General features: G+C 51.9%; 1 protein-coding gene and 1 long non-coding RNA gene across 3 annotated transcripts in view; one reads left to right on the top strand and one right to left on the bottom strand.

Annotated features, from left to right (window-relative positions):
* Positions 1-15945, top strand: part of LOC148162858 (uncharacterized) — a 52794-nt gene that overhangs the window by 4641 nt on the left and 32208 nt on the right. The gene's annotated exons all lie outside the window — the stretch shown is intronic.
* MAPK3 (mitogen-activated protein kinase 3) lies at positions 326-7096 on the bottom strand. The gene is made up of 9 exons (XM_028110035.2): positions 6927-7096; positions 5698-5880; positions 3476-3665; positions 3192-3308; positions 2792-2906; positions 2296-2427; positions 2016-2125; positions 1770-1924; positions 326-922 (listed from the first exon to the last, which is right to left on the bottom strand). Exons 1-8 carry the CDS (start codon positions 7094-7096, stop codon positions 1802-1804), a joined length of 1140 nt encoding a protein of 379 aa, XP_027965836.2. The 3' UTR covers positions 326-922; positions 1770-1801.

Genomic DNA, 15945 nt, shown 5'->3' with positions numbered 1-15945 from the left:
GGGTATGCAACACGCCACCCCGAGCCATTTCCAGAGAATCCAGGGGTGTGGAGGATGCCCCTGAGTCACCCCCGAATCACCCCCAGCCAGTTCGACGGGAAGCCATTAGGGAGGGGAGAGGACAGTGACTAAGGGGAAAACTGACCCCACTCTGTCCAGGAGTCTGGCGCTCCTGACTATCCCATCGTCAGCCCAGGCTGGCTGGGGACCAGAGATCACCAGGGTTGGGTAAAGCCACACAGCTGGGAAGTGGCTGGGCAGGTGCGTCGGTCCCCAAAGCGACGGTTAGCATGGGGGCATCGGCGGACACAGACAGAGCCAGGGCCATCATATACACATCTCTATATTTATATATTAGATACAGGCACAGGGTGGGCGGGGGCACCAGGCTCTCCTCGTGCCCCCCACTCCACTTCTGTTCACCCACATACAGAGGCAGCAGGGGTGTTAGACGTGGCAGCTTTGGGGGAGGGGGCTTAGGCCTGGGCCCTGCGCCTCAGGGGTACTAGCCCTTGCGCCTTAGGAAAATTCCTTTCAGGGAAAATGGGGTAGGGTTTTAATGGGTCAGGGCTTGCCCCGAGTCCCTACTCAGGATCCCGCATCCCCCCACTGCCCTTCAGTAGGTCCCAGGGCAGCCAGAGCCCTTCCATTCCAGAACTACCAGAGACTGGGATAACTGGGGTAGACAAAGGCAAGCAGCAGAGGGCAATTTGCTTTGGGGCCACCCAAGCCCCTCGGGCCCTGGGAGGGGAGGCAGGGCGGAGGGAGCCTTGGCCTGCTGGATCAGGAGGCCAGAGTGAAGCCGGGGAGGGTGGCCAGGCACGCCCTCTGCCCTGCCGGGGGCCACCGGGGGGGTTCTGGGCGGGGCGCAGTGTCCATTTCCTAACAGTCCGGCAGGGGAGGGGCAGGCAGGAGGCAGGGCCTAAACAAAAGGGCAGGCGGAAAGGCACTGTTAGCACCCACCAGAGGACCTGCCAGAGCCCTGACCTCCATCTCCCTCATCTCATCCTCACGGCTGCCGGGGATGGGCCTTGTCTTCCTTAACTGGACGTGGGGGGAGCCCCAGTGCCTATCTCAGGGTCCAGCTGGAGGGTGGAATAAGTTAATGCATGTGAAGCCCTGAGAAGAGCGCTTAGGGCTCTGTGTTTGCTCTCGTCCTCAGGGCTCTCCCCGGGAAACTGAGGCAGAGAGAGCTGAGGGGTCTTGCACAATGTCACATGGCTCTTACTAAGTGTGAGGACTGGAGTTGGAGCGCAGGTGTGTCTGCCTTCCTTCCGTCAGGCTGCAGCTGGCCGGGAGGACGGCAAAGAGACTCGAGGAAGGAGAGCTGTGTGGGCGGGTGTGCAAACCACTGACCCGGACACCAGGTGGGAGGGGACTTGGCATCTGGGTCAGGCTGGGGACTGCTGGCTCCTCCCAAAGCAATTACTGCCCCACCTGCCTCTCTGCCCACATCGGGGAGCCAAAACCTGGCTCTGGTCCTCAGACCAGGGAGAGGGGCCCTCAGGGCCCTCTGGCCATGAGGCCCGGAGGGTGCAGGGGTGCAGGGGTGCAGGGTGTTGCCAGGTGGGAGATCTTCGGGGCTGGGGGAGAGGAAGCGGATGTGAAGGACTGGTGGCCCACAGGTCTGTGGCCTGGGCAGGCTCCAGCCTTTCTGTTGCCACCATGCACCTGCCCTGTGGGCGTGAACAAGCCTGTGACTGTATGGAGGTGTGCTGGGCACACTAGTATCGGGGTGAATCTGTGTGTGGGCAGTGGGGAGCACTCACCAGGCCCCAAGGAACATAGGTGTCTGTCCAGATTAGGGGGCCTCCAGTGCCCCAGGCTGGAAGCGGGCTGTCTCTTGGAAGATGAGCTCCTTCAGCCGTTCCTTGGGTAGATCATCCAGCTCCATGTCGAAGGTGAAAGGCTCCTCAGCCACTGGCTGGGGTGGCAAAGAAATCAGGCTCAGGCCGGGTACAAGGGACGCCTACCCGTCACCTACCCGCCAGCCCCGCTGCTGGTGGCTGGCCCACCTCATCTGTTGGGTCGTAGTACTGCTCCAAGTAGGGGTGAGCCAGCGCTTCTTCCACTGTGATCCGTTTGTTGGGGTTAAAGGTCAACATCCGGTCTAGCAGGTCAAGGGCTAGGTAAGGGCAGGAGTCAGGGGTCAAAGAGAAGGCTGGAGGAGCTCCCAGAAGCATCGCTTTGCTTCTCGTGCCCAGGGTCCTGTCTATTCAGGCAGCTGCATGGCTCATGTACCCTCCTCTGCACCGAGTTTTTATCCGGTATTGGCCCCCATTGTCTCTCTCTCACCTTTGGAGTCTGACTTGGGAAAAAGCTTGGCCCAGGCCACCTTGGTCTTGGAGGGCAGAGACTGCAGGTAGTTTCGGGCCTTCATATTGATGATACAATTCAAGTCCTCCTGGGATGGGGAGCCCAGGATACCTGTGGGTAAGGCAGGTGCCTTGGTCAGAGTTCTCCTCTCCCTTCTGGGAACAGAAGGAAACCAAAACAAGAGTCCCCACCAATGAGCTCCAAGCCCTGACAGTTATCTACCAGCCAATACTATGGTGATGAAGGGCAAGGGTTCTGGGTGTGGGCAGCCACAGGTTCAAATCCTGATGTGAGCACTTCCCAAGTGTGGGGTGTAGCCTTGGCTTCTCCCATCTCTCGAGTGGGGACTGTGTCTATTATCTCATTGAAATACCGTGAGATGCTGCAGGGACTCCACATATGGTGGTACCCTGGCTATAAAGAAAACTCACCTCCCACTAGTCTCCCTCCCACTTAGCTGGCCAGGCCCCCTCACCCAGAATGTGGTTGAGCTGGTCCAGGTAGTGCTTGCCAGGGAAGATGGGCCGGTTGGAGAGCATCTCAGCCAGAATGCAGCCCACAGACCAGATGTCGATGGACTTGGTGTAGCCCTGGGGAGGAGGAGAAAGCAGTGGGCTCCTGGGCCAGCCTCAACAGGGCCCTGCTGTCTGGGCCAAACCACGACTCCAATCTAGACTCAATACCAGCAGGGAGGAAGAGGGCAGAGGCCTGGAGGACCTAATGCTCAGCTTCCTCCCAAGGCCTAAAAACCGGAGTCATGTGACAAGGCCTGGAGGCAGATGTCCTGGATCATGGGGGTCATGCCTGGCTCAGGGGTGGCTCCAGGGCTTTCTGGGACTTGGCCCCTTCCCTTCAGGGGTGGGTGGCCCCCCTACCTTAGAGTTAAGCATGATTTCTGGAGCCCGGTACCAGCGTGTGGCCACATATTCTGTCAGGAAGCCAGTGTGGTCATGCTCGGGATCGGCAATCCGGGCCAGGCCAAAATCGCAGATCTGGAAGCCAACCCAGGCTGCTAAGCTCGCTGCTCAAGGCCCAAGGCCCGAGCAGTCATATCACCCACGCTGTTCCCTTTGCTTGTGAGGTTCTACTCAAGGGGGCTACTGGTCACCTAGAAGCCCCAGACCCGTGGGAGGAGGGGATAGGCACCCAATCCTCTGACCTTAAGGTCGCAGGTGGTGTTGATGAGCAGGTTAGAGGGCTTTAAATCCCGGTGGAGCACGTTGGCTGAGTGGATATACTTGAGGCCTCGAAGGATCTGGTAGAGGAAGTAGCAAACATGGTCGTTGCTCAGCTGCTGGCTTTTCAGCAACTTGTAGAGGTCTGTCTCCATCAGGTCCTGCACGATGTAGCTGAGGATGGTACCGGAGACCCCCCGGGCGGGGGCGGCAGGGGGCACTTGGTTAAGAAGAACAGGCTCTGGTGGCTAGGCTTCACGTCCCCTTCCAGCCAGTGCCCTTAAGACTCAGAACATCTGCCAACCCATCTCATAGGCTGCACAAGGCCCAGACTCAGCAGGTGGGCTCAGGGCCTCTGCTGCATCTCAGCGGGCGGCCCTGAACAGAAGTACTTCAATTCTGTGGCCTCAGTTTCCCTACTGGGAAAGCAGGGATAATAAACTGCAGGAGGCAAGAGAGCTTCACAGTGAAGAGCAGCAACTCTGGGGTTTAGTCTGCTGGTGTCTGAATCCTGCCCCCCCACTCCACTGCTTATTAGCCTTATGACCTCAACCCGTCTGCACCTCCATTTCCTCCTGTGCAAAGTAGGGGAAAGAGTGGTTCTGTAGAGAGTAGTTACGAAGATTCAGTGAGATGACCCGCGTAAATGAGCCAGCCCAGCCCAGAGCTTGGCACGTTGTAAGTGCTCAGCAAACATGAATACTGTTGCTATTATAAATGCCTCAGCCACATGGCTGCTGAGAGGGTTAAATGAGATAGTGCGAACACCATCTGGCGTGCAATAAATGTTTGCTTAAAAATAAATGCCTGCCTTATGGGAATGGTTTGGGCAAGACAAATGAGGAGACGCTCCCAACAGCACGCTACTCCTCAAAGAGTGCTTGGCCATATATCAGAAGATAGAGGAGTAAATGTCCTTTCGTATTTTCAGAAAAAACAAAGATTAAACATACGTTAAGTAAGTAAGTAAATAAATAAATAAATGCCATTTGGTGGGTCTCTGAAAGAATAAGTCAGGACTGTCTTTTGGAATCAGCCTCGAAAGGGCCTTCTGAAGACATCTGGACCAATCCTGCTGTTTTAGAGGTGAGGAGGCCCACCCAGCAAGATGCAGTGACTTGCTTAAGGTCACACGGCGAGCTGGGGGCGAGTGTGGAGATTTCCTGCCCACAGCTTGTGGTGGGGGCTGCAGACAGTGCAGCACAAAGCCCCATGTCTGGGTGGAGAGCTGGGACTGCCGGGGGGAGGGTGGGGTGGGGAGAGGTGATGGGTGCTATAAGCCACTACCGACAGGGCCTGGCAGGAAGTGGACGGCAAGCCCGGGAAGCAATGTGGGGTGCCGGGGTAGGGGGAAGAGGACAACAAAGGCAAGGCTGTCCCTCCCTGGGCAAAGTGCAAGTCCACAGGTGACTGGGGTGAGGCTCTGAGCAGGAAGTGCCAGAGAAAAGACAGTTCTCATCTGGGGGAGGGTAGGAGGAGGTAGCAAGAGCCGCGCCTGATTTTAGGCTTTCTGAGCCTCAGTCTCCTCATCTTTGAAATGGAGCTGGGGAGACCCATCTCCTACAGCAGCTGGGAGGGAGAATAAGAAAGGCCAAAGCGCCCCGCATCAGGCTCCCTGCTGGGCAGGAAGCCTGCTTCTCCCTCTCCCGATCCCCGGGCTTGAGTTTCCTCTCTTGCTGTGTCTCTCTCTGTCAAATAAAGAAATAAAATCTTAAAAAAAAAAAAAAGGAAATGCCAAAGCACTTGGCATGCACTGCACCTCACTCATAGTAGGCCCTCAAAAACGGGCAGTTTTCTTCCTCTCTGCCTTCCTTCCAGTCTGGGGACCCAGAGAGGAAAGAATCATCATCTGTTAAACGAGAACTGACTGTGGGCAGAAGCTGGGTCATGTCACAGAACTGCAGATGTCAAAAGACAAAGCTCCCATAGAGCCCAGCCCTCTCCCCCCCTGCCCCCCCCAATCAATGAGGCACAGCACCGAGAACAGACTTGCCCAAGGCCACACAGCCTGGCTGCAGCAGGCAGGATTCACCTCAGGCCTCCCAGCCCTCTTACACCCTGTGGTCTCTTTTCTGCTGGAAAGTTTCATTTACTGGGTTTGTTTTGGAGTGTGGCAGGGAAGAAGGAAACAGAAAGAAAGCCAGCGTTCTCCCAGCCCAGCTCTGAGGCCGGGCCTGGCCAGCCATCTGGCCAAGGTGAAGGATACACATCCCTCATGGCTTCCAGGGTGGGCGCCCGCAGAATGTCCCGAATGCCAATGACGTTCTCATGGCGGAAGCGCAGCAAGATCTGAATCTCGCGCAGTGTGCGCTGGCAGTAGGTCTGATGCTCGAAGGGGCTGATTTTCTTGATGGCCACGCGAATCTTGCGCACGTGGTCGTAAGCTGAGCTGAGAGGGCCAGAGAGGTATTTGTTGGTGTGGCCTTACAGAGGGGGAGTCCAGGCCTGGTGGCCCCACCCAGGCCTGAGCAGGGAGGGGAGGGAGCAGGAGAGGACTCTGGCCAAGTCATAAACAATGCTGGTTCCTTCCTGCTGTGAAGGCCTGGGATCTCCAGGGAGAAAGCTGGGGACCGGCCAGGCAGCCCTTCAGTGACTTCACAAATAGAGGAAGAGACTGACCGCTCACTGACTTCCCTCTCCTCAACCCTGTCCATTCTAGTTGCCCTGACCTCTCATCCTCCCCTCTCCAGGATGGGCTCCCTCAACCCAAGACAGGTCCAAGGAGTGGGTGGTGAGCCGAGGCCCCGCGGCAGTGAGGCAGATACATTGAGGAGGGAGTCAGGAGGGACGAGAAAGAAGGGATGAGGAGGGCACCAGTGTTAGGGCGAGGCACCTGGGCAGGAGAGCTGTTCCCAGATGAACAAAGGCCCAGAGCACACGGTGGGGATGAGAGAGCTCACAGACCCCTCCTCAGAGTTGTAAGGACACACTCCTGGACCCCTCGTGGCTCACTGGGCCCCTGGCCCCAGGCCCAAAGCCCTGCCCCACCCTGCCCAGCCCTGAGCTCTGCTCTTCTCTCTCAAACTCCTTGGCAGGCCTCACTGGGAGAATCCAAGGCATCCTCTCCCCAGAGTAGGGTCCTTCACTCGGTCCTCACTAAGGATATCACCTCCCTAAGAATACTTAGTATCTCCGCCTCATCCCGTGTCCCTAGGGCCCCCAAGGGCCCCACAGCTCCCCCGCATACGCTCGGATGTCCCTCGCCTCATTACAGAATGGTCGCTTCTAGGGCCTCCAAGCCCCCTCCCCTTAGAACGTACGAGGAGGCGCCGCTCCCCGAGAAAGCACCCCAAGGCCCTCTCCGTGGGACGCCCCCCTGCCTCGTGAAGCCCCCGCCTCCTCAGGACACTGGGAGTCTCCCCGGCCCAGAAGGCACTCCTCGTCCCTCCCGGCCCCCCACCCCCATCAGCCCCCTCCCCCGGAACGCCCCCTCACCTGACCATGCCGTACGCGCCCTCGCCGATGTAATGCAGCTCCGTGTAGCGGGGGCCCACGTCGAACGGCTGCCCCTTCACTACCTCCACCTCCCCCGAGACCCCCGGGCCGACCCCATCAGCTCCCCGGGGCTCCCCGCCCCCGCCCCCCTGAGCCGCCGCCGCCGCCATCTCCACTCCTCCCCTCCGGCCCGCCCGCCTCCCCCCGGCGGCCCCGCCCGAGGCCCCGCCCCTTCCCGCCCGCCCCGCCACCAGCGGAGCGGTGCGCGCCAGGCCCCGCCCCCGCGCGCCCCCGCGCGCCCCCGCGCCCGCCACGTGACCTGCGCCCGCGCGCTCCCGGTTCACGCTCCGCTGCTGCCGCCGTGGTCCCCGGCCCCCGCCCGCTCCGTTTGCTCCAGGCAGCCTAGGGGCTCCCGGGGCGATCGGGAGACGGTCCACACCCTCCCGTCGAATGCATAGCAGTGTGTGCGGGAGCTGGGACCGGGACAGAGTCGCCTGCCGCCCCCCGCCCCAGCTCTGCTACAGCTCGAGTTGTGGCCCGGGGCTCGAGATGGAACCCCAAGGGAACCCTCACCAGCCCTCTGGAGTGTGGCCTCCCTGAGCCAGGCCCGGCCCGATGATAAAGCGGTCCCATCCGTATTTCCCAGTAGCGTGGGAGACGGCTTCTTCACAGATGTGGTCTGCCTTTCACAGATGAGGCCACTGAATGAAGCCTGAGCCGGGGCTGGTGACTTAGAGCTGGAGAACCCACAGGTGCAGACTCCCAGCCTAATGGCTTTCTGAGAGACACCTGCAAGACTGGGCTAGTGACTTGGCCTCTGCCAGCAACCCGACAGTGCCCGAAGTGAGGACAGATAACCTCAGCCCACTTTCTGCAGCAGAAAGGCAGGGAAGCTGCCTGTAGTGTTGACTAGGTTTGGCTAAAATACACTATCAGGCTTTTCTCAAAAACAGCAAAATAGGTAACTTATTTTTTTAAGATTTCATTTATTTGACAGAGAGAGAGAGGGATAGCTAGAGAGGGAACACAAGCAGGGGGAGTGGAAGAGGGAGAAGCAGGCTCCCAGCTGAGCAAGGAGCCCGATGCGGGGCTCTATCCCAGGACCCTGGGATCATGACCTGAGCCGAAGGCAGACCCTTAACGACTGAGCCACCCAGGTGCCCCATAGGTAACGTTTTTGTTGTCGTGGACTTGGCAAAACTGGAATCCTGGCAAGATCATCATCTTTTGGTTGGGTACTAGACTTTGTAGTTTACACCATACTTGGACCAGCTGAGTTTCTTCCGTAGGACAACCCCACTTTATAGGTGTCATCTGATTTTCATAGCAGGATGAACAGGGGCCACATCTGTCTTACTGTATCTCCCCCGGCCCCCATTCCCCCGGGGCCTGGCACTCAGACATTCAAAGATTTTTTGACTGGATGAATCAAATTTTACAGACGGGGAATCCGAGTTGGGGAGCTGAGACTCAAAAGGGTATCTTCTGACACAGAGGCAGAGGCTCTTTTTAATTCCATTCAGTCTCCCAGAATCATAGACTGTTAACACCAAGGAAAGGGCCCTCAGAGGCCATCCAGTCCATCCCCCTCACTTCACAGAGAAGATGTGAGCTGGAAGCTTCACAAAACACATCTCCTAGGCTTCAGTAAGTAATCACGTTGTTGGCTTTTTTTGTTTGTTTGTTTTGTTTTTTAAATCCCTTAGAAGCTGGGAGTAGATCCTTATATGCATTACAGACCAGGAGACCAAATGGAACAGTAATTATGATTCTGAAATTGCTCATAATTAGATCTACAGTCAGGCACTCTAATTTAGATTAATGAGACCAAGTTGCTGGTTCCCAATAGCCTACAAGTCAGTGAAGGTTTAAAAAGATGCTAATTAGATAAATGTTTCGGGTTTTTTTTGTTTTGTTTTCATTTTGTTTTTAGTTATTCATTTGATAAGCTATTAAGTAGCACTGTGTGCAAAGCTCTGAGCTAGGCACTGTGGCTGATGGAAGACTACTATATGGTTGTGAATTAGTGGTTAAGAGCAAGAGCTCTCTGGATTTCCTGGGCTAGAATCCCATCTTTACCACTTACTCGCTCTGTTACCCTGGACAGATTATCCTCTGGTCTCTCTACCCATGGAGTTTCTAATCTATTGAAGAGAAAAGGTGCACATACATAAATCAATGTAATACAAGATAGATGGATGTCATATGGGGTGTGTGAGCTCAGGGTTGGTGAGATCACTCTTTTTTTAGAGAAGCGAGGAGGGAGTTAAGGAGGAGATAGCATTTGCATGATGGAAAAAGAAGTGGGGTTTGGGAAGGTCGGCATAGAGGGAAGGCCTCAAGAAGGAGGAGCAGCGTGAGGCCCTGGCATGGAGGCAGAGCCTGATTTGTCCAGTATAAAGGATTAAAGGGAGTTCAGGCTGGAGAGGCAGCTTGGGGCCTCGATTCAAGCAGGGAGGCTGCATGTTACTCAGTAAGCAGTAAAAGCCTTTGAGGGACTTTCGCCAGATCATTTTGCAACTGTGGGAGAATATAATGACTCAGAGAAAGCACCATGGAGTTCAGCATGGAGCCGGGTTTCCTGAGCGGACCGGGTTCCCCGGCAAAGGAAAGGCGGGTGCATCGAGAGCCGCGGCTGCCCCATCAAGCTGCTGCTGTCTGTTTCAGAGGAGTGTGACTCAGACCCCCCTCTAGTGGCTGAGGCTGGTACTTCCTTGGGATTTCTTGGTCTATTTCAGAGACTGATGCTCAACTAATAAAAGCTGAACAGTTATTCCGCACCAGGTACTTTTATGTATTTTGTCTTCCGTCATCCTCAGAGCAGCCATATGGAGTAAATACTATGAACGTTTAACAGAAAAAAAAACCCAGAAGCTTACTGAACTACTGAGTTGGTAGGGGCTGTCGGAATCATTTTCTCCATCAAACGGTTCATTTCCTCACAGCTCACTGCACTGTTAAGAGTTTTTCTAACGGCTGCCATTGGCTTAGTTCCAGCCTCTGGATCTACCCAGACTAAGGCTTAACCCAGTTCTTATCTTTGATGTCAAGGTCACAAGAGAGGCCAGTGGGTAGTTTGCCCAGGGTAACAAGTGAGTAACATCTGAAGAGCATAAGTCAGCATTCCCATTTCAACCACCTCAACCTGTCAGTACAACCCGAGAAGGCAGCAAATGGGCAGGAACAAGGGTCAGAACGCATTTAATAATTTATGGGGTGCCTAGGTGGCTCGGTCGGTTAAGCGTCTGCCTTCTGGTCAGGCCATGATCCCGGGGTTCTGGGATCGAGTCCTGCATTGGGCTCCCTACTTAGTGGGGAGTCTGCTTCTCCCTCTGCCCCTCCCCCTGCTTGTACTCTCTCTCTCTCTTAAAAATAAAATCTTTTAAAAAATAATGTATGAAGATTTAAGAACTGACCATTTTTTTAAACCCCAAAAACCTCTGATACAGTTTTTGGTTTTTTGTTTTTTTTTTAAAGATTTTTATTTATTTATTTGACAGAGACAGAGACAGCAAGAGCAGGAACACAAGCAGGGGGAGTGAAAGAGGGAGAAGCAGGCTTTCCGCCGAACAGGGAGCCTGATGTGGGACTCGTTGTGGGACTCGATCCCAGGACCCTGGGATCATGACCTGAGCTGAAGGCAGCCGCTTAACAACTGAGCCACCCAGGCGCCCTGATACAGTTTTTGTTTTGCTTTGTTTTCATCACTTCTTCCTATCTTAGAGATGAGCTCTACTCAAACATCTCTCCTCTGGCATAACCATCCTGCAGATGACCCCTTCTCTGAAATATTTATTATTTTAAAGATTTTATTTATTTATTTGAGAGAGAAGGAGAGACAGTGAGAGAGTACAAGTGGGGAGGAGAGGGAGAGGTGGGCTCCCTGCAGAGCAAGGAGCCCGATGCAGGGCTCGGTCACAGGACCTTGGGATCATGACCTCAGCCGAAGGGAGACGCTTAACCGACTGAGCCACCCAGGCGCCCCTATTTTATTTCATTTCATTTTATTTTACTTTATTTTATTTATTTGAGAGAGAGAACCTGTGCTCAAGGGGGTGGGGGAGAAGGCTCGATCTCACAACCCTGAGATCATGACCCTGAGATCATGACCTGAGTCAAAACCAAGAGTTGACACTCAACAGACTGAGCCACCCGGGTGTGGTCAGCGCTGCCTATCCCGCTGGGCTCCTTTCTCTACGGCGTCACCCTTGGTTATGTCATACTCCAGTGGTATCAACTGTTTCCTTTATGTAAATCTCTGCCCTTAGTTACTGCCTTTCTCCTTGGTTCCAGTTGCAAAGTTTCAGTGTTTTCTGGACAACTTCACCTGGTGCGCGGATGCTTTCACATCCAGTGAAATTTGTCCTTTTTACTTCAAACCTGTTTGCCTTCCAGGCTCTGCTTGCTACACTCCGTCACAGCGTCGGACCCTGTCATGTCTCGTCTGTCTAGCCAACTCCTTGCCATTTTATTGTCATCATAGTTCCTGAGGCCATCATCGCTACCACGGCTCAAACCCTAATTGCATATTTTTATGTTTTTCCTTTTTAACTTTTTTAGATAATTTCATAATTGATAATGTTACCAAAAAGTTGCAAAAATATTTCAAAGAATTTCTGTATACCCCTTCATCAACATTCCCTAAATGTTAACGCTTTAAATAAACAGTGCAATTATTAAAATCAAGACATTAGCATCAGTAGAGTTCACCTATAGATTTTTTTTTTCTTCAAATTTTGCCAGTTGTCCCACGAATCTCTGTTTTCTGGTTCAGGATCCAATTCAGGATCACATGTTGTGTTCAGTTGTTATGATTCCTTCGTTTCCTTTAATCTGGAAAATTTCCTTAGTCTTTTTTTTTTTTTTTTTTTTTTGGTCTTTCATGACCTTGACACTTTGGAAGACTACAAGCCAGTTATTTTATAGAATGTCCCTCAGTTTGGGTTTGTCTTATGTTTCCTTGTGATTCCTTATTTCACTTTGCCTTCACCACTGTGTTGTCCCATATACCGTTGTACTGACGAGTCTCCTTTCTTCAGTCCTTATGAGGTTTGCATTAAGCAGGAATCTTTCAGTAGCAAGAGGTCAAAGACCCAGCTCAAGCCGACTTAAACAAGAGGGGAAATTCATTGGCTTACTGAAAAGTTTAGAGGTAGATATTAAGGTACAGTTGGCTCCAGGGACTCAATAGCATTAGGATTTTGGTCCCAGCCCTAAGCCCTGCCTTCTTCTGAACTGGTTCCATTTTCAGCTGGTACCTCTCATGGTATCAAGAGTACCAGCAGTTCCAGATTTATGTCTGATTTTCCCCCCCAGTAACTCCAGGAGGGGGAAAAGCTTACCTCTGTCTGTCTCTGTCTCCTTGTCACTAAAACCCCAGATTTGACTCCCATTGGTTGATGGTTTTGTTTGGAGCCTCTACGAATCCCTAAACCAATCAATGTGGAATTGGGGGTTTAGTCATCTCTACCTGTGTGACGTGAACTAGGCAGGGAAAGGGATGGTTTCCCACGGAAAATTGGGGTGCTAGCCCCAAAAAGCACTGACCAGGCAAGACAGCAGTGTCCATTACAATGTTTCTGATTAGAGATTCTTTCATTCATTCATTCATTTATGTATTTATTTATTTTAAATTTAAATTCAATGTAGTATACCTTGGCTAATTGATTAGAAAATTTTTTTTAAAGATTTTATTTATTTGACAGAGAGGCACAGCGAGAGAGGGAACACAAGCAGGGGGAGTGGGAGAGGGAGAAGCAGGCTTCCCACCCAGCAGGGAGCCCGATGCGGGGCTCGATCCCAGGACGCCGCGATCATGACCTGAGTCGAAGGCAGACGCTTAATGACTGAGCCACCCAGGCGCCCCGATTAGAAATTCTTAATTCCTCCCATTAACTACCAAATAAAGTCCAAATTCCTTGACCAACTTCCAAGGCTCTACTCAATTTGATCCCAAAATCTATCTTTCTGGACTCATTTTCTAGATGAGCCTTTTGCTCTAGGCAAACAGGACTTGGACCTGGCCTGCGTACCGTACACATTCCTGCTTCGGCACCTCTGCTCACTCTCTGCTCTTATGGATGCTCCTTCCTTGACATGGGTTTTTTCAGTAAAAGGAATTCTTTCTCATTCCAGAATTAGCTCAAATACTACACTCTTAGGAGGTGTTTCCTGGTGTCCTCCACCTGCGTGTGTAACACCTATACTTCTTATGTCTTTGAGCAAGTGTCAGATTTGTATTATATTTATTTATGTCCCCGCCTGCCCTCCCTACTAAGTCGTGAAGCGTCCTGAAGCCCATGCAGCTGGCGTCTTTACTTTTAAACCCTCTCCAGTGTCAAGTAGTGTTTTGCTCTCAATCGATATTTGTTGAAATGAGGGACCTGAATGGTGTCCACAAGCCTTCATCAGCTGGGATAGCGCTTTTCTAGATGAGCTCAGGGTTGACTGTGTTCCTGCTAAAATGCGGCATCCAAAACAGAACGCCGTTTTCTATATGTAGCCTAACCAGGGGGAGTGCAGTGGGAGTATTGCCTCCCTTGTATTGGGCCAATATTTTATTTTCTTCCACACAGAGCCTTTCCCCGAACCCCCAGTCTGAAATATCAGCTCTTCATAGGCCTCCCTCGCAGTGTTCTTTTCTCGCGTGGAACTTACCGCAATTTGTCATTGCAGATTCATTTGTGAGGGGATGGAGTGCAGTGATGGGCCGGGTGGGGGCTATAAGGGTCCCTTCTCTTTCTGCTTCTGTGAATTTACTTCCCAGAACTGTGGAGAGATGAGGCATACTCCTATTATCTGCAGAAGCTTGGATTATATGATTTCAACACGCATTTACTGAGTTCCTTTGTGCTGGGGAGGTGGGGGGGCGATGGCTAAATTGGAGGGGGGAACCAAGTGCCTCCCAAGGGCTAGTTTTGTTTGGGAGGTACATGATCATATTTGATTTTCACACTAGCCTTGTGAGGTAGGTGTTGGCCTTTTGCTCCACACCATACATGGGATGAGTGTCAGGCAGGGGACTCAAACCCCATGTCTCTTTAGCTCCAGACTGGAGGCTGCAAACAAGTGGTCCAAGGCCGTATTCTTCCCGCAAATGAAGAGTGCCTGGCGTGTTGCATTCCTTTAATTTGAAAACCAGAGCAAACAAAAACACACGTTCTGGAATCCGACTGCCCAAGTTTGAATCCTGTCACCACTTACCTGTTTAATTTCATCCTCAGTTTTTGTCACCTGGAAAAGAGGACCTAGTACTTTTTTTTTTTTTTCATAAGAATGCTGAGATTTATTTTTTATTTATTTTTTTAAAGATTATTTATTTGAGAGAGAGAGAATGAGAGATAGAGACCACGAGAGGGAAGAGGGTCAGAGGGAGAAGCAGACTCCCCACTGAGCAGGGAGCCCGATGCGGGACTCGATCCCGGGACTCCGGGATCATGACCTGAGCCGAAGGGAGTCACTTAACCAACTGAGCCACCCAGGCACCCAGGAATGCTGAGATTTAAATGCTTTTATGTATGAACCTGGGTGAGTGGCACAACTTTCCGAAACTTTAGTTTTATCAAATGCCAATTTGGGATGATAAACTGATGCTGTCAACTTCACCAAGTTGGTGGGTATAGTCATGTTTTGGACATATTTGAATAGGCAGGCCTCCAAATGGCAGAGGGTATACCGATATTACATGTCTCTTATCAGTAGAGATGCCCCCCTGAGTTGTTATCAAATTTTTATCATTTTTAAAATTAAGATATTAGGGGCGCCTGGGTGGCTCAGTCGTTAAGCGTCTGCCTTCGGCTCAGGTCATGATCCCAGGGTCCTGGGATCGAGCCCTGCATCGGGCTCCCTGGTCCCTGAGCCGAAGGCAGACACCCAAACACTGAGCTACCCAGGCGCCCCTATGTTTACCTTTTTGAGGAACTGCCAAAGTGTTTTCCGTGGGGACTGTACCCTTTTATATTATCACCAGCAGTGTTTGAGGGCTTCAGTTTCTCTTCTCACCTCTTATTGTCTTTTTTATTATACCCATCCTAATAGGTGTGAAGTGGTGGTTTGTGGTTTTTATTTGCATTTTCCTACTGGCTATGTGCTCATTGGCCATTTATATGTCTTGTTTGGAGAAATGTTTCTTCAAGTCCTTTGCCCATTTTAAAATTGGGATGTTAGGGCACCTGGGTGGCTTAGTCGGTTAAGCATCTGTCTGTCTTTGGCTCCGGTTGTGATCTCAGGGTCCTGGGATCGAGCCCCGTGGCGGGCTCCCTGCTCAGCAGGGAGTCTGCTGTCCCTCTCCCTCTGCTCCTCCCCCTGCTTGTGCTCTCTTTTTCTCAAATAAATAAATGGAATCTTAAAAAAAAAAATTGGGAAGTCAGTCTTCTTGTTGTTAGAATTGCTAAAGTTCTTTATATGTTCTGGTAGTAGTTTCTATCAGGTATATGATTTTCAAATATTTTCTCCCATTTAGTAGATTGCCTTTTTCATTTACTTAAAGTACAAAGTGTTTTTGTGGGGCGCCTGGGTGGCTCAGTTGTTGGGTATCTGCCTTCGGCTCAGGTCATGGTCCCAGGGTCCTGGGATCGAGCCCCGCATCGGGCTCTCTGCTCAGCGGGAAGCCTGCTTCTCCCTCTCCCACTCCCCCTGCTTGTGTTCCCTCTCTCGCTGTCTCTCTCTCTCTCTGTCAAATAAATAAATAAAATCTTTAAAAAAAAAGTACAAAGTGTTTTAATTTTGATGAAGTCCAATTTATTATTTTTTCTTCTATTCCTTGTGCTTAGGTTTCGTATCTAAGAAACTTGCTTACTCCAAGTCATGAAGATTTATGTCTGTGTTTTCTTCTAAGAGTTTTATGGGTTTAGTTCTTATATTTAGGTCTTTGATCCACTTTTAGATATTTTGTATATTGTGTGAAGTGGGGGTCCAACCTCATTCTTCTGCATGTGGACGTCCAGTTGTCCCAGCGCCATTTGTTGAAAAGACTATTCTTTCCCCATTGAAATGTCTTGGCACCTTGTTGAAAACCAAC

Source organism: Eumetopias jubatus, unplaced genomic scaffold, assembly GCF_037043125.1.
Source record: "Eumetopias jubatus isolate StellerSeaLion01/CBP00866 unplaced genomic scaffold, mEumJub1_p1.0 scaffold_12, whole genome shotgun sequence".
Taxonomy (NCBI): domain Eukaryota; kingdom Metazoa; phylum Chordata; class Mammalia; order Carnivora; family Otariidae; genus Eumetopias; species Eumetopias jubatus.
Note: the sequence above shows the minus strand (reverse complement) of the source record. Positions and strands in the feature narration are given on the sequence as shown.